General features: G+C 46.6%; 1 protein-coding gene across 4 annotated transcripts in view; it reads left to right on the top strand.

The window, feature by feature from the left end:
* Nucleotides 1–22,810, top strand: part of Cgnl1 (cingulin like 1) — a 141,282-nt gene that overhangs the window by 106,112 nt on the left and 12,360 nt on the right. For 3 of the 4 annotated variants that reach the window (XM_051197897.1, XM_051197898.1, XM_051197896.1), the window contains exons 9-14: nt 5,535–5,741; nt 6,461–6,565; nt 10,732–10,884; nt 11,688–11,858; nt 17,111–17,272; nt 20,029–20,118. In XM_051197897.1, the coding sequence (XP_051053854.1) occupies nt 5,535–5,741; nt 6,461–6,565; nt 10,732–10,884; nt 11,688–11,858; nt 17,111–17,272; nt 20,029–20,118 (888 nt within the window). The remainder of the gene's footprint in view (nt 1–5,534; nt 5,742–6,460; nt 6,566–10,731; nt 10,885–11,687; nt 11,859–17,110; nt 17,273–20,028; nt 20,119–22,810) is intronic. The other variant, XM_051197899.1, reaches the window with a different exon arrangement.

The raw sequence follows: 22,810 nt of genomic DNA, 5'->3' as shown, positions 1-22,810 counted from the left end.
TGTTATGAATCATAATATAAATATCTGATATACCAGATAATGTGATATGCAACCCCCAAAAGGGTTGTGATTCACAGGCTGAGACCCACTGGTCTAAGGGATCTGTCTGCACTAACATGAGTGTGTGTACTGGCATGTGTGCACGAACACACACAAAGAAAATAGTCTTTTTTTTTTTTCTTTAAAGTGTAGGTTTGAGGGGCTGCCAAGATGTTTTAGTAGGTAAGGGCCTTTTCCACCAAGACTGAGATTCTGCATTCAATCCCTGGAACCGAGAACACTGATTCTTGCAAGATACTTTCTGACCTCCATATACGTGCACAACACTAACACACAATAAAAAATAAGTAAATGTAAGAGGAGGTATAGGTTTGATCTGTGGCTGGGAAACATGGCTTGGGTGCTTGGCAAAGATCATAAGGTTAGAGTTGAATGTTCCTTGGATGCCAAACGTACATATAAGCAGATACGTGGTGGGCTGGGGAGAATATTCGTCTGGCAAGCAAGCACTTGGATGTGAGTTTGATCTCCAGAATCTGTGGAAAAACCTGGGTGTGGTATCAGGTACTTATAATCCTAGTGCTTCAGAGATGGAGACAGGCAGATCTCTGGGATTGGCTGGCTGGCTTCTCTATCCTACTTGGTGAGTTCCAGGATAATATAAGACCTTGTTTAAAAAAAAAAAAAAAGTGCCTGAGGATGATCTCTGGCTTCCAGATGCACACATGTGCACCTGCACCCCACCCATCTCCCACCCTAAAATGCCATGGCATAGATTTAAAATGTCACAAAGGGAAAGGCAGAAACCTGAGCCTTGAGGGCTGCTGTCCACAGCCCCTGGGGCTTTCTCTCTTCACCTCACAATGGGCTTCTCCACCTCCTTGTTGGTTTGTTTAAATGCTGGAGAAACACTCATGCAATTGCAAAGTGTGGGCCCCGGGCGCTGGAGCCTGTTCACCCTCCTAACTATTGATGGTGAGAAGGAATCGCTTCACTGTGTAAACCAGCGTGAGAGTTCAGTCTGTGCTGTGTTTGTGCAGCTGTGGCTGGGCTCTGCTATCTCTCACTGTGCAGAAGGGCCTGTGAACAGGCTGGGGAAGGGTTTCCACAGGATGGAGGAGGTGAGAACTTGCCTGATTGTCCTCCAGGTGCCAGGTTGAACTTTTAAAAGAAAGTGCACATTTATTTTCTAATTGTGGACCCATGCTGAGTTTCTGTGGTTCAGAATGAAGACATTATAAGAGAGTTTGCAATGGAGAAACCTACCTTCACTTTCCCACAGCCACTCCACTTCCTCGGTCAGTCAGAACCGCCAGTCCATAGTGAAGCCAGGTCCGCAGGTTACCACCTGTCTTATGCACAGAAAGGCTCGATGGGTTGTCCTGCCCTTGTCTGTTGTTCACTCTCATTCCCTCATTCCCTACTGCATAGCACCATTGAACAGACACAATACTGAATGTCATCCAGTAGATCGCAGGCTTTTATGGTACAGCACCTCATTTCGTTTTGTTTTTGTCTTACATACTCTTCACTTTGTAACCATGGCTGGCCTGGAACTCACTGTGTAGGCCAGGCTGGTCTTGAACTCAGAGAGAGATCCCCTTGTTTTCCAAGTACTGGGATTAAAGGTATGTACCATTTTGCACGTGTTTAGGCTGTGGTACTCACAAGTTACTGTGAAAAGGGAATGTCCTCTGGAGCTTAATAGCTACTACCTCGTTGCCTTCTAGGTCCTCCAGCCAGTGTTTCACCCGAGCCATGTTTTCTGACTTTGCCCAAACACTGTTACCAAAACTTTTTAGCTTGGCTGCCTGATGATGGAGAAACTATCTGAATGCAGCTTTTAGTCATGGTTCAGGCTTGGAAAACGATAGTATTAAATGGTACATTTGCTCTGTGGCCATGATGCAGTATAGGGATTTCAAGTTGCTGGAGTGACAGGGAATTGAGTTGACTTTTGTTACGTGTGGCTGCCTGGGTGAGTGGAGAAAGTTAAAATGCTAAATGGCAAACACAGCTCTGTGAATCAGAAGTGTGTCTTTGGTCTGGTGGTATGGTCTCTCTAATCTTGCTGTGACATCTGGGAAGATCAGAGTCACAGAAATAGCCCTGGTACTATTAAATATGGCTTCTGTGTCTGTCCTGTGACCTTCTGGGTCAGCTCTGACATCTCTGCCACATGAACCAGACCCAGACAGCACTAAGAATCTGGAGAAGATGATGTGGGAATCAGGGAATTTGGGAGTTGGGGGGGGGCCCTGGAAGAGCTTTTCTACACCAACTTTCTTTGCTTGGATCTTGCATAGAAGAACTTTCATGTGGCCCTTGCCTTAAACAAAAGGGTATGGGCTTTGTTTGTTTTTAGATGCCAGGGCTGTTGTTGAATTAGGTATGGTTCCAGGAAAAGGGGAAGTTTGTTTTCCGGTCTTTTTATAAAATAGTGAGCTAGGGGAGGTGGGGGGAACAGGGGACAGACATGGTTTCTGGAGAGATTTGCCAGCAAAGGCTTATGTTAAATGTTAAACTATTTGTAAACACAATGCGGTTTACCACACTGTGAACACAGAGAAAGGCAAATTAGCACTTTGCAAATAATCAAACCAGCACCAAGTGTCAGGATATACCCATGTTCCCTAGAGCCAAACACAGCCTGTGCCACTGTGGAGGCTCAGGCTGGGGTGACCCTGGCAGCTGTGAACTTACAGACCAAGTGTCCTTCTCTAGCAGGCCAGGGTGTGAGTTAGTTCAAACCAGCGTTGAATCAGACCTGGTTTCCAACATCCTTCCTTTTCCCGAGACTTCTACGGGAGTTAGAATCTGTTGGCCACATAAGCAATTGTTCTTTCCTTCATGGAAAGGTTTGGACAGCCACCAGGCCTCTCTCTCCTCTCACTTCTGCAAACCCTGTGCCCTGGCTGGAGAGACGGCTCAGAGGTTGAGAGCACTTGGTGCTGTTGGAGAGGACCCAGGTTGGTTCCCAGCACATGGCAGTTCATAGCCACCTGTAACTCCAGGGGATCAAGTGTCCTCTTCTGGCCTCTTCAGACACAGCATGCATGTGGTACACAGACATACATGCAGACAAACACTCATTAAATACAAATAAATCTGTCAGACAACTAGACCCATGCTTAAGGGTAAAAAACTTTGTCCATCATCCCTACTCTGCCCTCTAGGTCTTGTGTCAGTCAATCTAAAAGAAAAAGAAAAGAAAGATGGCTACATTACTCTATAATTCACATAATAATCAACTCTGTGATTTATAGTGCATATACAGGATTGTGTCGCCATTACTATAGTTGATGCTAGAATGTTTTCATTGAGTCTCAAATGAAAATGCATGCGACCCTCCCCACCTCTTCCCCGGCCCTTCCTCTAGCCCTGGCCAACCATTAAGCTATTTTTCCGTATCTTTAGATTTACTGTTCTAGACCTTTCCTTCAGCATCTATAGGATCTTTTATGACATGTGTTTTTCACTTGGCATCATGTTTTCTGTTGTAGCGTATATCAGCATTTCGTTTCTTTTAATGAGTAGATATTAGTTCACTGTGTGCACATGCCACATCTTACTTATCTGCTCATTCATTGATGGGAATAGAAGTTGTTTCCACTTTGGGGACACTATGAATGATGCCTTGCACATGTGTATATACATTTTTTTTTAATGTGAGTGGAAGTTTTTATTTTTATCTTAGGCATATAGAAAAGAGCAAAGTAGCTGGTCATGGGGAAGACTTGGTTAAAATTGTTTGGAGGATCTAACAACTTTCCTGCATGGCTACACAATTTTGTATTTTCTCAGGGATGCATGAGGGTTTTTGTTTTCCTCTATGCTCCCTAGCACCAGGTGTGTATGAATGTGGCTCTGCTTGCCCTTCCCTAGTGACTAGCAGTATTAAGCAGCTTTTCCTGTGCTCATTCCTGTATCTTCTTTGAAGACAAATTTATTCCTATCCATTGCTCTTGTCCAGAATGGGTGGTTTGTTGGGTATCGAGGTGCACACCTTTAATCCCAGCACTTGGGAGGCAGAATCTTGTGGATCTTTGTGAGTTTGAAGCCAGCCTGGTCTAGAATGAGTTCCAGGACAGTCAGAACTATGTGAGAGATTCTGCTTAAAAAAAAAAAAAATAGATAAAAGATGGCTTATCTTTTATTAGGAAGGTGAAGAATATATATATGATCTGATTTGCAAATATTTCCTCTTGTTCTGTGGGCCATCTTATCATCCTTATGGTATCCCCAGCATTGTAAAAGTTTCTTACTTCTCAGGGGCTACTCTCTCTCAGTGAGTTACAGGCTCACAACCACCTGTAACTGCAGTCCTGGGGGAATAGAACACCCTCTTCTGGATGACTTGGATACTTCACACACACGGTACACATACATGCAAGCATATACTCACACACACAAAAGTCTGTCTGTCCTTTTATCATCTGTGCTTCTGGTTTTGTAGTTGAGGAACCTTTGCCTAAACCAAAATCACAGATATGCACTCCTGTGTCTTCTAAAAGCTTTAATGGTTTTAGTTCTAGAATTTGGGTTCATGACCCATTTTGAGTTCATTTTGTGAAGGGGTGCTGTCTTCATTTGCTCGTTTGCTTTTGTTTGTGACAAGGTCATGTGTAGCCCAGGCTAGCCTCAAATTCATTCTGTAGCAGAGGATGACCTTGAACTCTATTTTCTCTTGCTAGTACCACATTAGTGCTGGAGGATGTGCCCACCACACCCAGTGTATGTGATTCTAAGGATCAAACCCAGGGCTTCGTGTATGCTCACGTATTAACAGCTGCTATGCCCCCAGCCTACCCATTTTCCCCATCTTCCAGGTGGGGTGAGAATCGTTTCCAGGATCCTTCAAGTTGGATACCTCAAAGGGGGCTGAATACAGGGAAGGGCTGGCAGGCATTCTATGGAAGCTGTCCCAGATAATCATTAATCTTCCAATGAGTAGGCATGATTATGCTCTTATGATTTATCTTTTTACTTTTTTTTTTTTTTTTTTTTTTTTTTTTTTTTTTGTATTGCCTGGTATCAAACTACATAGCTCTACTGTGGCCCATATCTCATTTAAGAGCAGATGGCAGGCAAGTGGCCTGTAGGCTGTCATTCACACTGTCTTCTTATCCTGACATTTAGCGTAATTTTTATTTTCTTAATGCTGGGTGTTGAAAATGAATCCTGCAGCCGGGTGGTGGTACTGCATGCCTTTAACCTTAGCAGGATGATCTCTGTGAGTTCAAGGCCAGCCTGGTCTACAAAGCGAATCCAGGACAGCCAGGACTGTTACACAGAGAAAACCTCGTCTGAGGGGTGGGAGGGATAGAAAGAAATGAGTCCCTCAAACATGCTAGGCAAGTCCACTGCCACAAACCTATACTTCCAGCTTTTAAAAAACATATTTTGAGACAGGGTTTCATTAAGTTACCTTGGCTAGCTTTGAACATAAGTACCCCAGGTTAGCCAGGAACTTCCAGCTTCCCTTGAGATGGGGACCACCTGAGAACACTCATGCCTTTGTTCTTCGTTCTTAGAATGTGGAGGTCCTGGCCAGCAGGAGCAACTCATCAGAGCAGAGCCAAGCAGAGGCTGACCTGCGTGAGAAAGTGCTGAAGGAAGAGAACGAGAAGCTACAGGGAAGGATTGTAGAGCTGGAGCGCAGACTGGCCCAGCTGCAGAGGCAGATCGAGGATGTGAAAGATGACGAGGCCCACGCAAAGGCGCTACTCCGCAAGTGTGAGGTGAGGCTCCCTGGGCCTGGGCTGGGGTTTGGCAGCTCGTGGCCCTCTTTGCTATAGTGATTCCAGAGCTGGGGAAGGGCTGTCAGGATTTATTAAGGGTGTCAAGGTGACCTGCCAGCATCTCTAGGAGTGGTGGGAACTGGAGTCTGGGAGTAGGGCTAATGATACCAGGGTGGGAAACACCGGCCTGGGCTGCACCGTACACAGTGACTCCCGAATCAGACATACGCATCTTTCTGAGGCTCCGTGGGGGACCGCTAAACACCTGCAGAGGCTGTCTTCATGCTGCCATTAGGCTGAGTTGCTAGAGACATTCTTTGACACATAGCTGGTATTTTTGGAAATTTCAGCAAACCAGTTATCCACTTTACCAGGGCTTCAGAAGCTGTTGAGGAAAGGCGGTAAGCTACAGCGATAGAACGGGAGGGACACACCGGGCACCCATCAGTAGTGCCTTGCCCAATCTCTCCCCTACCTGGAGTTTCTGAATCTCCAGAGATAAAGCTTGGGTATTTGTAATAAAGAAAAAAAAAATAAGTCACATGTGGCTAGAAAAGGGACTGCAGAGGTGGACACAGTCAGCTGTCCCTTGTCTTGACCCCATGACAGACAGACACATTACGGTCATAGCCATCGTTTGTCTTGGGCACAGCAGGCATCAGAACACATCAGAGTGTATCCCTGCCATTTCTTGACCCATCTTGACCCATTCATTGTAGAATGAAGTTCAGCAGCTAGAGGGAGCCCTTGCACATGCCAGACAGGAAGAACAGGAAGCCACCTCTGCCAGAAGAGCTCTGGAGAAGGAGCTGGAACATGCTCAGGTAAGCCTGAGCCTTGCCTTCAGCATCCATGTAGGTAGACATGGCCACTGGGCCTGGTCTCCCATGGATGCCTTCCACCTGTGTAGCTACCCTGAGCTTCAGACTATACATCTAGACTGGTGACTTGGAAGTAGGGGACAGTTGGTGATATCTGCAGATGTTTTAATTGTCACACCGGGAAGATGCTAGAAAATAGGCCAGTGCCACAACCATGAGCGTTCTGGTCCAGACGTCACTGTGCCAAGCTTGAGAAGGCCTTGCCCTTGATGGGAAAGTTCTCGACAGCTTTGTAGAGATACAATACAAATAGCATGTGAAAGCAGGCTAAACTTGTCCCCAAGGTGGCATGGAGTCACAGAAGCTGATTTTCCTTCTCCTCTGGGCAAACACTCCACACTGTGAAGTCTTTCAAGGAGGCTATGAAACGGAGCAGGAAGAAGTCATTTCCTTGAGACCAACCAGATAGCTATCTTTCTTCAAAACCAGGAGGTTCCTAGAAAATGAGATTTTCCCATTTGGATGTCAGGTAGATTATTTGAAGTTCACTGTAGTCAGAGCCAGCGCTAAACGTGTAAATTGGCTTTTGCATAGCAGTCTCAGTTTGATCCAGGTGTGTCTTCATTCTACCTTCCGCCCTTAGGTTTCAAAATGCTGCCCAAATATCCCTGGGGTGATTCGGGAAAGGTGAGGGCTGAAGGGATGGATTAAGCTCGACTGTTGGAGTTTCACAGTGGGGACCCACTAGTCTGCAAGGGTCAGATGGGGACAACCGATAGGAAATGATGATTCAGACTTGGAGCCATGGTTCAGAGCTCCGAGTACAGGAGGCTAGTTCTCTTAAACAGATTCTCTGGTGGTGTTGAGCAGGATTCACACTCGGACTCACCCGGAGTCTGCCTGAGTGCTGGGGATCTGAGCTCAGGTCACTATGCCTGTGCAGCAAGTGCTTTGCCCACTGAGCCAGCTTCCGGGTCCCTTTGCCGCTTTCGCCCTCTGTGTGGCGATGCTGAATGAGGTACTTCGTAGTCACAGAGCCGATGCTTCTAAGGCTAACAATACAAATGCACTGACGGACAGCAGAACATGCAGGTGCAGGGGGCTCACCAGGTGGGTCATTCTAAGGCACAGAGTTGGAAGATGTACAATGGCACCCTTAAGCTTGGGGACCATTACCTGTAGAGCCTTTGACTATATGACTAAGGTCAGTAAGCAAGGGTCACTGAACTCCTGGATAAAGGATAGGAAGAAGGTGGCTTCTCAGGCTTTGGAGCACTGTAACTATGGCCAGCTGTGGAAGCAACAAGGCTTTCCTCTTCTGCTGTCTCAATACGCAAAAAGCCCACAAGCACAGGAGGGAGAGGGACAGAGGATGAGTGCTGAGAGCCTTCCTTTAAGGAAAAAAAATATTTAAAAAAGAAAATTAACACTTAACTACTTCCTATAACATATCAGACTCAAGAGACAATAGTGGGTAGCCCCTTACACAGAATGCAAATTCTCGACCTTTCCAGTGGAACAGATTGAAATCCGTAAACTTGAATTTGAGAGATATTCCAGATAATCTTAAAATGTCCCACGTCATATAAAACAATAATAGAACAATAGTCTGCTTCCTCAGTTATCTAAGAAATATGTTCTAGAGTCTGGGGATGTAGCTCAGTGGTGTGGAAACTTGCTTGTCATGCACAAAACCCTGGATTTGATCCCCAGCCAAAAGAACACGCACGCACACATACACACGGCCATGATGCAGGCATCTGTGGAAGCCAGGGGTTGACATTGGGATGTCTTCCTCTATTGCTTTCCACCGGGTTGTTTGAGACAGAGCCTCTCATTGATCCTGTAGCTCCCCTTTCAGCAAGCTGCTGGCTAGTGAGCAACCCTCCCCCCCCCCCCCCCCCCGTTCCTCTGTCCCTACCTCTTTACCACCCAAGGAATGAGATGTCTTACGGCATTTTCAGGGTGTTAATTGTAGTAAGTATCCCAGACAGAAAAATCTCTTCTTGTGCAGCTAGTACAGAAGAAAGATTATAAACACACCAAAATAACCTAGCTGTTCTGGGAAGTCTTCATATGCTGCGGTCCAGACACAGAGGAGGTGGAACTGGGAACTGGGGTGCCTCGGTGGCAGGGAGGAAGGGCCATGGGAAGCTGTGGAGCTGGGACTGACCTGTCTGCTGACCCGGAGACTCTGGGTTGGGATCCAAGGGAAGGAGTGAGTGAGGTTATGGGGTCTCCAGAGGTGTAGCTGAGCCTGATCCCGAAGGTTTTTACAGGACCCTTGTTAGAGCTTTGTATAGTTGGTTCCCATGAATTCATATTTTTCTTTTACTGATAGCTTTAGTTACATTATTCTATCATGTTGTTATTGAAAATACACTTGGTTGAATGTAACATAATTTTATTTGACAGTTTCACTCACACACAATTGACTATGATCGTATTCACCCTCCCTTACTTTCTTTTGTCCCCTCCCAAGCCTGGTGGCCCTTTCTATGCTCTCCCTTCACCCCGAGTTAAGGTTGCTTGTGTGATCATGGATGGGGGGGGGTTATTCACTAAGCAAGGGCAACTTACCAGTGGCTATACCACTGAAGAAAATGACTCTGTCTCTCCCCCAGGCAGGTAACCATTAACTGCCTTTAGTTTCTCAGGGAGGGTGGGGCCTGGTGAGCCCCCTCCCTGATACATGATGGAGTGTTGTAAGGGAATTCACTTTTTTTTTGAGACAGGGTTTCTCTGTGTAGCCATGGCTATCGTGGAAGTGACTCTGTAGCCTACGCTGCCCTCTGAGATCTTCCTGCCTCTGCCTCTGTCTGGAGTGCTGGGATTAAAGGTGTACACCACCACCACCTGAGGGTAGTTCACATTTGAGGTCTAGTTCCTTAGAGCTCCTTCCACAGGATGGATTCAACCTCACCAGTGGTAACAACTCCTCTCCCTCCTCCCTCTTCTTCCCCCAACACCAGGAAATAAGCTCCAAACAGAAACCCCAGGGTTTGAGCCTTCTGGTGTGTGCCCAACTGTAGTTGTAGTGGGCTGATTGCCCCCGCTCTGGCCTTGGAGTAGCTTTCTTTGCTCTCTTTTCCCCAATGGCTTTTGTTGATGTTGGTTCCCTGTAGGGTGAACTTTAGCAGCCTGGTCACCCCATCAGAAGTCAGGAAGGGTGGTACCTGCCCAGGGTGTTTTCGTTCCCATGTCCTATGCTCGGCAAGCATACCTGTAGTATTCTCTGCAAACCCAGGAGCACCTATGATGTTTAGAAGTAGCTTTCGAGAGCACTGGCAGCTCTTCCAGAGGTCCTGAGTTCAATCTTAGCCACCACATGGTGGCTCACAACCTTCCATAATAAGATCTGGTGCCCTCTTCTGGCCTGCAGGCATACATGCAGTCAAAACACTATATACATAATAAGTCTTTTTTCTTTTCTTTTAGTTTCAGAATGCATGAGTGACTGCATGTGGCAACAGGTTATAGACTGTTAAGCACTGTCCAAATGTCAACCATTGTTCTATGCAGCCTCTTGCAATGACACAAGCTTACCCAGGCCTTAAGAGTTCCTGTGCTAGACAGTGGTGGCGCACACCTTTAATCCCAGCACCTGGGAGGCAGAGGCAGGTGGATCTCTGTGAGTTTGAAGCCAGCCTGGTCTACAGAGTGAGTTCCAGGGCAGCCAAGATTACACAGAGAGACCCTGTTTCAAAGCATGCCTCTGCTAGGCTGGAGACTGAGGTCAGCTGGTAGAGTGCTTGTTGAGTTGGTTTAGGTTGGTCTACGATATAATTGTTCTGTTTTAATGACAAACTTCAGATTTAGGGGTCTAGCCTGAACCCCGCCAGCCATTGTGGCTGTTTGATGAATGTCCATTTGCCACTCTGTTCCTGTGAGGGTTGCTGGTTTAGTCAGTTCTATTCTCTCTCTCTCTCTCTCTGTCTCTCTTTCTCTCTCTGTCTCTCTGTCTCTCTCTCTCTGTCTCTCCCTCTCTCCCTCTCTGCCCTCCCTTTTTTTTTTTTGGTCCCCGATTCCCTTGACTCTTTCCCATTCACGTAGAGGTAGCAGGTTTCATTGCTTTTGTGGCATGGCTGTGAATTTCCCCTTGCTACTTGTGGCAGAGGGGATGACCAGGTAGGTGAGTGACACCACTGTGTTTCTCCTACCGTCTGCAGAGAGAGCTGAGTCAGACCTCCCAGGAGCAGAAGGAGCTATTAGAGAAACTCCAGGAAGAGACAGAGCAGAAGGAGCAGCTGCGAAAGCTGAAGAATGAGATGGAGAGCGAGCGGTGGCACCTGGACAAGACCATCGAAAAGCTGCAGAAGGAGGTGAGGGGGCAGGAGGCAGTGCTAGGGGGTCAAGGGGCCCAGGGGCACCCAGCACTTTCTCCCACAGTCCCCCAAGCACAGATGCACCTGGGCGTTGCAGAGCCCCTGCAGCCATTGTTGAAAATTCCAGATGTGGAGTAACTTATCTGAAAAATAAACTCTGCAAGCCTCAGGGCTCTGGGCACCTGGTCACTCGCTAACAATAAACAGATGGCCTAGTGTGGACACACACTTAACCAATGCTTATTGAGCTGGAGTTGAGGCTTCTGGGCAGAGTCTCTCTGACATATGCAGGAATGCCAAAGGCAGTTTCTAAACCCTGCTGTCCCTCAGCTCACCTCTGACCCAAGACTCTCCCAGGGAGAGGCCCAGGGCTGACAGGCTCCCTGCCTTCCAGAAGTACACTCGGGAAGGAGGCTGACATTTTCTGACGACTACCGGTGAAGACATTTTGCTAGTGACCTCTTTAGCTCTAACTAGAATTCTATATCTGGGTATTGTCTTAACTCTGGAAGGTAGCTCTGATTACAGTGTTTCCAAAAAGGACAGTGCCAAGCCCCTTAGTGGCTAAGGATGTGCCCCAATCATCCTGGCTAGTGAAAAGTAAAGCTGTGACTTCAGGACTATGTGTTCAGTCCCTATTCACTCCTCCACTTTGTCACCATGGCAGGGCCAGACAGCCCAGGGCCTGCTTCTGGCGGCCTCACAGGAGGCACCAAAGGTAGGGAACAGAGGAGATGCTCTCTGGGTTGGAGGGGTCTCCGGCATGGCGGGACCAGTTCATATCACACCACTTCTTCTAGATGTCGGACATTGCAGAGGCCTCCCGAACATCCTCTTTGCAGCTGCAGAGGCAGCTGGGTGAGTATAAGGAGAAGAACCGCCGGGAGCTTGCCGAGATGCAAACTCAGCTGAAGGAGAAAAGCCTGGAGGTGGAAAAGGCCAGACTAGCAGCCGTGAAGATGCAAGACGAGGTAATGCCTGCTGGGTAATCCTCGCCTTTATCTCTTATTGAGAATGTACTTCAGCTTGCCTTGCAAGGCTTCTGTTGAGGGGTGTGCGTGTGTGGGAGGGAGATAGGCTTAGGGCAGCTTTGGGGTTTGCTCTTTTCTCCATTCTCTAGTGACTACAAACAGATGGCATCCTAAGGCACAAAACTCCCACCGGCTCAGAAGTAAAATAGACATAACTTTCATTGGCCATATTCTTGTCTGGTCCAAAGTTTTCTCCCTGGAAAGATGAGCCACTTTTTTATGGAGCAAGAACATTGTGTCCATCTATGTCCAAACATGCCATCACATCCCTGCTTTCCTCTATCCCTGGAACCAGATGGCAGGGAATGACTAGATTCTTTTAACAACTTTTTTTTTTTTTAAAGATTTAATTACTTATGTGTGTATGTGAATGTGTTTTTCCGTATGTGTGTGTTTGCACACATATATGTACGGGTACCCATGGAGACCAGCAGAGGGCGTTGGATCTTTTGGAGCAGCAGTTGCTGGTGTTCGTGAGCTGCCTGACTTTATTTAGGTGTAGCTGCTGGGATCCAGTCTCTGGTGCTCGAACTACTGAGCATCTCTCTAGCCCTGATAACCATTTTTTGACTTTTACTGAGGTGGTCTGGTAGGTAAGAATATGACAGCCACAGTAAAGCAGACTGAAAGATGTCTTTAGTGCTGGGCATGTGGCTCAGTGCAGAGTGCTTGCCTAGACTTGGTTCCATCTCCAAGTCTTGGGGAATTAATGAATGCTGAAATAATTAAAACAGCATTTTTGTTATTTATTACTTATCATTGTGGGTGTATGATGTGTATGTGAAGGTTCAAGTGCAGGAGCGAATGTGTGGAGCTGAGGGACAACTTGGTGGAGTTGGTTCTCTCCTTCTATTTTTATAGGGTTCGGGGACCAAACTGAGATTATCAGGTTTGTGCTGCAAGCACCTACCTGCTGAGCCAACTTGCTGGCCCTAAAAACTTTCTTGGTTTTACACTTAAGAATAAATAGGCCAGGCAGTGATGGTACACTCCTTTAAACCCAGCACTTAGGAGGCAGAGGCAAGTGGGTCTCTCTAAGTTCGAGGCCAGCCTAGTCTACAGAGCGAGTTCCAGGACAGCCAGGTCTGTGTGTAGTAGTAGTAATAGAGCTAAGAAATGCAAATGTTGCTTTCTTGCCCTGGGAAGAGAAAAATGAATGGGGTTGTTAGGTGTTCTTTTACAGAAGGCTGGAGGCTCTGGAGCACCTTGACTGTCCATTTCTGTCTGTCTGTCTTTCTCATGTCTGTTCTCCTGCCCCATGCTCCTGAGTGCCAGGATTCCCAGTGTCAGCCACCACACCTGGCTGGGACTCTAGCCTGTGCCAACTGAACGGTCCTGAACAATCTGTCCATTTTCTCAGCATCTCTTCTACATTAGTGGCTCAGTGACAAATGAGATAATGCATGAAACAATACAGTGAAGGCCCCTAGGTCCTGGACGCTTGGTATGCATCTCTCTCTTTCGCCGAGCATCCCCCTGTACACACAGTGTGAGGAGCCCACAGATTCCACAGGAAGACAAGCTTTCTTTAAAAAGAACAACAACAAACTTTTAATTTCTTTGATGATCAAAGGGAGGTTTTTCCCCTGAGTCACTGCTGAACCCATCAAAGAACAATGGATATTTATTACATATCTCCAGAGCGCTCTCTGAAAGGAGCCTGATAGCAGATCCCCAGGTAACATGAGACTGGACCCTAAGAACATAGAAACTGGCACGCTGACATCACAGTTCTCTTTGCTATGAAAAAAAATTATTTTCGTTTTTATAGCAGATGGGTGGAGGGGTTCAACATTTGCCAGAACACAACCCACACCTGGTCTATTTTAACTTCAATAGACCACATTGTCACTGTGACCCTACCCAGGGATCCACGTGGCTGTTTGATTAAGGTTGTTGGGTTAGACACTTTGGGGGAGAAGGAAACATGAAGATTCTCAGGACAGATGAAGCAGCAGAAGGCCATAAAGATTAGGCAAGGCCAGATGGAGACCAGGGTTCTTATTTAAGAGAGAGTGAGTATGTACTGGGGCTGGAGAGATGGCTCAGCAGTTTAGAGTACTTGCTGTGCTTACAAAGGACTAGAGTTTAATTCCCGGCACCTGTGTTAGGAGGCTCACAACCACCTATCATATCAGTCTAAGTCCCAGAGTTCCAGTGCTCTCTCCTGGCCACCATAGGCACCTGTATGTGAGTGCACATGCACACAGATATCACATAGTACTTTTAAAAAAGAGTACATATATGTGTAGATATTATAAAAGATTTATGTTATGTGTATGAGTACTCTATCTGCATACATGCCAGAAGAAGACATCAGACCACACTAGATATGTTTGTGAGCCACCATGTGGTTACTGGGAATTGAACTCAGGGCCTCTGGAAGAGCAGCCAGTGCTCTTACATTTTTGGTTGTGATCCTAGCCTTTAATGGCTGAGTCATCTCTCCAGCCTACTTCTTCTTAGGTTTCTGCTGTGTGGCCCTTAAAGATAGTTTTGTATTTGAATGGCAGAAAGATTCCTCATCTCTGATGGGAAAGGAGGCAGAGTCAACCCCTCTGATACAGAAGTCAGGATGTTCAAAACAGAAATAAATCAAGATCCCCCTGGACCCTTGAGTGGCTCATTTATCTCTGCTCACTGCTCCTCTCCCCAGTGAAACTTCAGTAGAAAATCACTGTGGGGTTTGAGCAGTGCTGGCTACTGGCTGCCTTTGCCTTGAGAGCATTGCACTGACTACTGTTCTGCCAGCGATGTGAGACAGGGAGGTCTGATGAGGGTGATCTTTAGGAAGTGAGTCTTAAACTTCGCCTTTAGTTCATTTTCTAAACCCTGCGTAACTACTTCAAAGTAGCACTGACATTTTCATTGTCAGATATTATATATGGCAACAGGTCTCATTATGGCATCTCCTGTATGTATCCGATGTCCTTTGAGCCTAGTCACCGCACCACCTCTTGTCTCCTCACTCCTGCTGATCCGCCTTCTACGTCCTCATCTGTGTGTCCCTGTCAGCTTTGGGTTGCCTTTAGTAATGTGACGAGGAATGATTTACATGGGCAACTCAGCTGTGGCTACACCACTGAAGAAAGTGCCTTTCTCTCCATGAGCAACGACTGACGATAAATCCTCAGGGAGGTGTGGTCTGTGTGAGCCCCTCCCTACTCTGATGGAATGTGGGCGGGTCAGTCTTGTGAGTGTTACACAGCACTCTGCCCCTTCCTCTGGCTCCTCCATTTTTTCTGTCTCCTCCTCTGCGATGTCCCTAAGCGTGGGAGGAGTGATGCAGATGTCCCAGTTAGGACAGTCTTGCTTACTTTTGGTTCAGGGCACGTTGCTCTTAGATACTCAGTGGGACGACTGTTCCCTTATCTGACATGCTTGGTACTAGATGCATTTCTGACTTCAGAGATTTTGGGATATTTATGTACATTTTACTTGTCATTTCCAGCTTTTTTTTTTTTTTTTTTTTTTTTTTTTTAAATTCACAATCCAAAATGTCTTTTAGTTTTGAATCTGGAGTTTTTGAGTTTTGGCTTTTTAAAAAAGGCTTTGTTTTATAATTATTTTGCCTACGTGTATATAGGTGTACACGTGTGTGCCTGGTGCCCAGGGATGTCAGAAGGAATCATCAGATCCCATGGAACTGGAGTTACAGATGGTTGTGAGCCTACACCAAAGCCCTGGGAGAGTAGCCAGTGCCCTTAATCATTGAGCAGCCTCTCAGCCCTGCATTTTGGGCTTTTGACCTGGGGTGAGCAGCCGATAACAGTGGTTTTCTTGTCTGTCCTATTCCCAGGAGGGCCCTACTGCTCTTAGGAAATAGCATTCCCCCACCTAGCGGAGTCTAGGTATCAGGAGAGGCGTGGCAGAGCACGTCAAGAAGGAAATCTGAGCTGTATATTTGATCGACATTATTTCTGATCATTATTTTTGGGTTATCACCTGATTCTCAAAAGTACGTTTTCATATTATCCCTATATTGTGATGGGGGCATTTGAGTCCTGGATAAGTTTAGTGTCCCTCTGCCATGTTTCAAAACTAGGTATCCAGAGCACCCATTCCGTCCCTCTGTGGATGACTCCCTGTGATATCACTTAGTTTCGCTCACCATTGCCACCCAAAACCAGCCCAGGGCCTGTGTCTAGCAGTTGTGTTCTTCCAGGTGGGGATGTGCTAGAAATGGCTGGGGTTCTGCCAGCCTCCATCAGAATACAATACTGGATTCCCCTCTCCCTGAATCTTCCTACACTAGCCTAATCTTTTGGAGTTTCCCCAGATTTTCCATGAGCTCTCTGAAGGAATAAAGAAAGCTCTGTGGTTCTCTATTCTTAGTACTGTGCCTTCTCCATCTCCAGGAGGGTTTCACACTGGCAACCAAAGAGTCAGAGTTGAGCTTCACTGAGTCAGCCTACCTGGTTGGGTTATTTGAGACATTCCCACTGCCAGCGAGGTTGCTGGCTCCTGAGATGCAAACTGCTCTTGTACATTCCTCAAAAGTATTAGATGACTGCCACCTTGTGGATGAAAAGAGAACTGTAGTTATCGCAATCATCCTCTACACAGCAAAGGCTGTTGCCAATGAGTGTGATTATATTCTTGGATTTTGTGCCTGCTGGTTGCTTGGAGTCTATTAACTTAAGTTTTTATTTTAAACCTTTAACCCTCTCAAGATGATGCCAATACAAGAACACTTAACTACTTTAGTGACTTTCAAGTAAGTGGTCTAGACCATGGCCACCTGTAATAAATAAGAAAGGCATTACTTACGCAACCTAATGACACACACATCTGTACAAATATGTTAATACCTAATACAAAAGCATCACAATAACTGTTCATGCTCCGTGTGTGTGTGTGTATGTATGTGTGTGTGTGTTCTGTGTAATTGAAGTAATAGTCAATAACTTATCAGTTGACTTTATAACTTAATAGTTTACTGCTCACATCTGAAAAGCCCTCTCACTTTATAAAATGGAAAAGTGAAACCTGGGGGGGGGTTGGAATTTTCTCCTCTTTGCTTTGGGGTGGGCCTTTGCACTCTGTCTTCTGGCCTCCTTGAGCCAGGAATGTACATGGTACGCAGACATGTACACGACATGTGGTAGTATCGTTACCAGAGCTACCAGCAATGGTTCAATTTGCTGTCATTTCCACTGCTCAGGGAACCGCCCAACACCCTCTCATTCTAGTTGCGCCTCAAGGAGGAAGAGTTGCGGGACTACCAACGAGCTGAGAATGAAGCGCTCACAAAGAGGCAACTTCTGGAGCAGTCGCTGAAGGACCTGGAGTACGAGCTGGAGGCCAAGAGTCACCTCAAGGATGACCGCAGCCGGCTCATCAAGCAGATGGAGGTGTGTGGGTACACAGGCAGGAGCCAGGCTGTGGAGAACATGTCTGGACCACCAGGGGAATGTTTCCTAGGCAGGAAGTCTTGGGGTTTTACTCTTTCTAGCTTGATGTTTTAAGATCTTTTCTCGTTGTGGGGGAGGCAGTTTATTGTGTTGTAGTTTGTCAAAGCTAGAAGGAGGGAAGGGTGTGATTTACTCTAATGTCTTCATTGCTTTGAAGAAGACATAGTTGATCCCCAAAGAACTTAGCTGATGCTGCTGTGTCCCTGCAGCAATGTTTCCCCTACAGAGGCTGCAAGACTGCTGACTGTCCAGTCAGGATCCACACGGTGCCTTAGACCCAAACCACTCATCCCCAAACCACACAGTCTATTCTTACTCCTAGCCCATCTTCCTGAGTGTGTGTGTGTATCATTGCTAGAGCTTGCAGCAAACTATGGCTCAATTCAGCAAACTATGGCTCAGTTCATTGCCATTTCTGAAACTGTCCAAAGCAGTTACCAGATGGTGGTGAGTATTCACAAGCCTAATACATAATGCTGGAGGGGGAAAAAACCCATATAAATAAAATACCAGAATCTCCATGTCTGGCCCTCTGAGATGATGGGAAGAATGTGAATTGCTAAAAAGGAATAATTTGCAAGAGAATTGACCCTAAACCAGAAGCCAGAAGTGTGTGTGTGTGTGTGTGTGTGTGTGTGTGTGTGTGTGTCTGTGTCTGTGTCTGTGTCTGTGTCCATCCAGAATAAGAGAGAGACTGAAAAGCAAGGTTCAGACTTTGGGGGAGACATTAACATTTTCAGGATTTTGATAAAAGACAGGCATGGTGCTCAAGGCCAGCTAGAGATGGCTTGAGCTCAAAATCAATGAATTTCTCATTCAGCTTTGCAAATAAACAGAAATAGCTTTTCTAAAGCCCCAGGGTGCTTTGCAGTTTGTATCTAGGAAGTGAAGTTTGAACCAGTGGAGATTTTATTAGATGGGCCTCTCTCAGAGACCAGGGTAATCTGATGGCAATTTTATTGCTTTGTTTATGGGGCTGCTGACTTTTTCTAATATTTTTTTTCTGATCTCTTTAGGGGGTTGTCTTCAGATAAGCTAAGGTAACCTAGTTAACTAGAAATAGATTGCTCTAGGGCCTGGATGCCCTGCTTAAAAGCAACTGGGGGGCTAGGGAGATGGCTCCATTGGTGAAGTGCATGCCATATGAGCGTGAGGACCTCTGTTCAGATTCCTAGCATCCATGTCAAAAGCTGCCTGTGTCAATGTGCACCTGTAATCCAGGGCCAAGGAGGCAGAGCCAGAGGGATCCCTGGGGCTGGCCAGGCAGTCTACCCTACTTGGTGAGCCCCAGGCCAGTAAGAGACCCCTGTCTCAAAAAAATAAGATGGAGAGCGGTTCAGGAGGGTACCTGATACATTGACTTCTGTGGTCCATTTGCCTGTTTTGTACACACACACACACACACACACACACACACACCCCAAGTGGAAACCTATCAAATAGTGAGCAAGGATCCTTGGTATGTTGAGCTGTGCTTAGACCTCATATGTTATCTGGACAGTATGCATTGGGGGAAGAAAAACAACCTAAGAAGTGATTTTAGGACCCTGGAGAGATGGCTCAGCAGTTAAGAGCACATACTACTCTTGCAGAAGGCCCTGGGTTCAATTCCCAGCACTCATGTTGGGTGGCTCACAGCTTCCTGTAACTCCAACTTGAGAAAAAATCCACTGGGTGCCCTCTGCTGGCCTCTTCGGGCACCTGCACTCACATGCACATACCCTCACAGACACACCTAACTAAAAATAAAAGAAGCAGATATTTTAAATATAAGTGATTTTGGCTGAAAATCAGATTGGATTGTCAGATCATCTCCTTTGAGTCCAGACAAGGTGTGCTGTCTGGGTAACATACGGTCTTGAAGCAGCAGTGAGGCAAAACACCACTGAAGGCATTTCTCTCCTTGTTCTGCAGTGACAGCTTCTGGAGGCCCTGCCACCATGAAAGGCACCTGAGGGGAGCTGCTCTGGGTGGTGGCTGCCAGGGCCATGTTGCTATGAGTCATGCCCTTCCCATCCCATCACTAAAACTTAACCAAGTCTCAGGTCTCAAGAACTCGTCCACAATGAACATATTTATTTATTTATTTATTTATTTATTTATTTATTTATTTATTTATTTAATTCAGCCCCAGGTGGCTGAAGCTCTGTGGATATTTTGTGGTTCTGAGTGATCTGGATAAATGGGGAACTTTAGGCAGGGGCTAACCATGTCCTGAGTGGGGACTTTCTGCTCCCAGGAGAGAGCTGTTGGGTTTCTTTATAGGTTTTTAATTATTTTATGTATTGTTGTGTGTATGTGCCACAGCGAGAGTGTGGAGGACAGGGGACAACTTTGTCGAATCACTCCTCTTCCTTTGTATGTGGGCTGTGCGTCTGAAGTCTAGTCTCAGACTTTGCAGTAGGTGCCATCTCGCTGGTCCTCCCTGGAGGCTTTTGATCTGTCCCTGACAAGGCTGGGCTGTTCAGTCACCCACAGGCCATCATTCACTAGAGTTCTGAGAGTTTCATTTCTGTTGTCAATCAATTCTGGCAGTTGCACAGATCATACTTTACACACAAGTGCTGCCTTTGAAAACTCAAAATGGTGGTTTTTAGAAAACATCAGCTCTCATATTTGCTCTTGGGGTTTCCTACCATGACCCCCTTGCTCCTAACCCTGTGTAAGTGAAGGAACTTGCCTGTTTCCTTTCTCAGGACAAGGTGTCCCAGTTGGAGGTTGAATTGGAAGAAGAAAGAACCAACGCTGATTTGCTGTCTGAGAGGATCACTTGGAGCAGGGAACAGGTACGGGGGAGCTGTCAAGGGCGAATACACAGTACTGTGGAGAAAGGACACAGGAGAGGCTAAACCTGAGGATTCGGTTAGAGCAAGGACGAAACATTCTGCCATACAGATCATGATGGGAGGTTCGGTAGGCTTTACCATAACAAGCCATTGGGAGGGAAGGAATAAGTAACACGAGGGAAATTTTCTATCGTGGCTACAGAAAGTGATATATTAGCTACAGTGGGTCAAGGGCTTAGCATTGTCCAACTCAGGATGACTAGGCTGGAGGTTTGGGGGCAAAGAGCTGCCAACACTGAGCTGGCTGTCCCTGCTCAGAGCTGAAGTTTAAATACCCGCTGGCTTCTTTGCCACCCACCCTTCTGATGTGCACAGGCTTCCTTGGGACGTGTGGGACTCAGGGCTATGGGATGGGTTGGTGCAGGATTTCTAAGCCAGGCTACTGGGCTCTGGTTTGGGTTTCCAAGCTATATTGATGGTGGGATAGCATTCAGAAGCCCAAGCAGCAGAGGTTTAGAGAAGGGCTTACTTCCCTGAATGCCAAGACACAGATGGACACCTCAACCTTGACATTGGCTCCCCAAAGTTCTTACTGTTCCCTGAGTGTTCTTACTGGACTCAGAGCTGTTTTGTTAGGTGTTCCTGCCAGTGTGGCCAAGGATCCGTGCTACCCCGGGGCACTGCAGAACCTGCTAAGCATGCATAATGACTGAAGCACCTGTGGTTTGTTTTGTCAGCCTTGTGATGTAAGCACAGTGGGAGGGATGGTGAGAACCATGGCACCTTACCAATATCCAGGCAGTTAAAACCAGTTTCCAGTTCCATGGTTTATACCCAAAACAGAACACAGGCATGCCGCACCAGAACACAGTGCCATCATGGGCTTAGCCACTGGCCCAAGACCACGAGGTATCTGGTCCCAGAATGCCTTTGGTCTTTTCCTTTTCCACTCACTGAGTATTAGGGTCATGGAGGTGTGACTGCTTGCCTCAGTGGTCAATGTTGAAAATTTTCCACTGAGTCAAGAACTTGAAGTCTGTGCAGGAGGAAGAGAAGGACACTTGCCTGGGGCTGCTGTGAAGGACACTCTATGGGAGTCACAGACCCGTTCCTGTGCTGCCTCCTGTGGAGCTTTGGGAAATTCCTGGATTATTGAGTCTATGGGGCTGGAGACGTAGCTCAGCTGGTAGAGTACTTGGCCATCATGCACAAAGCCCTGGGTTCAATCCCCAGCACTGTATAAACTGGCATGGTAATATGCATGGCTGTGATCCTAGGAAGTGCAGGCAGGGAGGTCAGAAGTTCAAGTTCATCCATCCTTGGCTACATAGTGAATTCTAGGCCAGCCTGGGCAACATGAGAGCATTTGTCACACATACACAAAAGCAAAATGAAGCTATTTATGTAGACGGTTCTGAAGGCTCCCTCTCCCAGCCTGCCACCATTAGCTCTATTCTCCTCTTCCGCCATTTTGTGAGGTAAGGCCCATGTTTGCTGTAAATGGAGAAACTGGAAACCAAGTTCAAACTGACATGGAAACTGATGAAAAACAAAAGCTCTAAGGTAGTCAGGCTCGTCTCCTTCTTTCCTTTCATGATTTTGGTGGTAGGGTCTTACTATGAAGCCCAGCCTCAAGCTCTATCCTCCTGCCTCAACCTCTGAGTGCTGGGGTTACAGGTGTGCACCACCATGGCTGGTGAGTGATACCCATAGATTGAGTTTTCTGACCTTTGATGCTTCCAGATTTGAGAGGGACATTTAAAGGGATGTCCCTTGCCTCGCCAACAAGCATATTTTTTTTTCTCAAAGTAGAGGTTGAGCCAAGGCTGATTTTTCTGCCTTTAAAGTAAAGGCTATGTAGCGAGGGCTTTGGATATAGATAGATGGGCCCTGGCCAGTGGGGCCTCTCAGGGCCATGCACCTGTGGCTGCCTGTCATCCTCACAGCAAGAAGAGGGACATTTAAAGGCTGGACTTTCTCTTCTCTCCTGTGTTAGTTTGACCTTCTGATCCCCCTAACAAGGGCTGGTGACTACAGGACAGAAAATGGCTCCTATCACCTTGAATCCTATGAGCAGTGTTTACCCTGGATTCCTACCTAGCAAACTGCTATTGGGCACTAAAAGGAGAAAGCATAAAGAAAGATTTTTTTTTTTTAATTTTGCTTTCTTTTATAAGTTGAAGTTTTCTGTTCTCTACTTAAAACTCATTATTTCTAAGTTCTTCTGAATCCTTACTTCCTCCCAATATATCCCTGACTTTCCCATAGTCCCCTTGATAGATCTTAGGTAAACAGGCTAAATAATGGTAGAGGAAAGCTGTCCCTCTTCCAGGACCTTAGGTCTGACAAGGATGTCAGAGGTCGGATCTCCTGAATTGGGTAATGGATTTGAGGTCCAGGGCCATAATGGACTTGGGCCAGAGCCGTGTGGCAGCCAGCTGTAGCGGCAAGCTCAAGCTTCCTCTTTCCAAAGACAATGTTTGAAGTAACCAGAGCCTGCAAAACACAGCAAACACAACTGCATGCGTGACAGAGTGATAAACATACAGAATTTCCAACATGACGTTAGGCCTGGTCAAGGAGATGAGCATTTAACAAGTGGGTGGAAAACTAACAACAAAACGGTACAAATACAAAATACCAAGTGAAGGACTCCAGCAGCCAGTGAGGGAAAGGCCACGCTGGCAAGAGT

Source organism: Phodopus roborovskii, unplaced genomic scaffold (assembly GCF_943737965.1).
Source record: "Phodopus roborovskii unplaced genomic scaffold, PHOROB, whole genome shotgun sequence".
In the NCBI taxonomy this organism is placed as follows: domain Eukaryota; kingdom Metazoa; phylum Chordata; class Mammalia; order Rodentia; family Cricetidae; genus Phodopus; species Phodopus roborovskii.
Note: the sequence above shows the minus strand (reverse complement) of the source record. Positions and strands in the feature narration are given on the sequence as shown.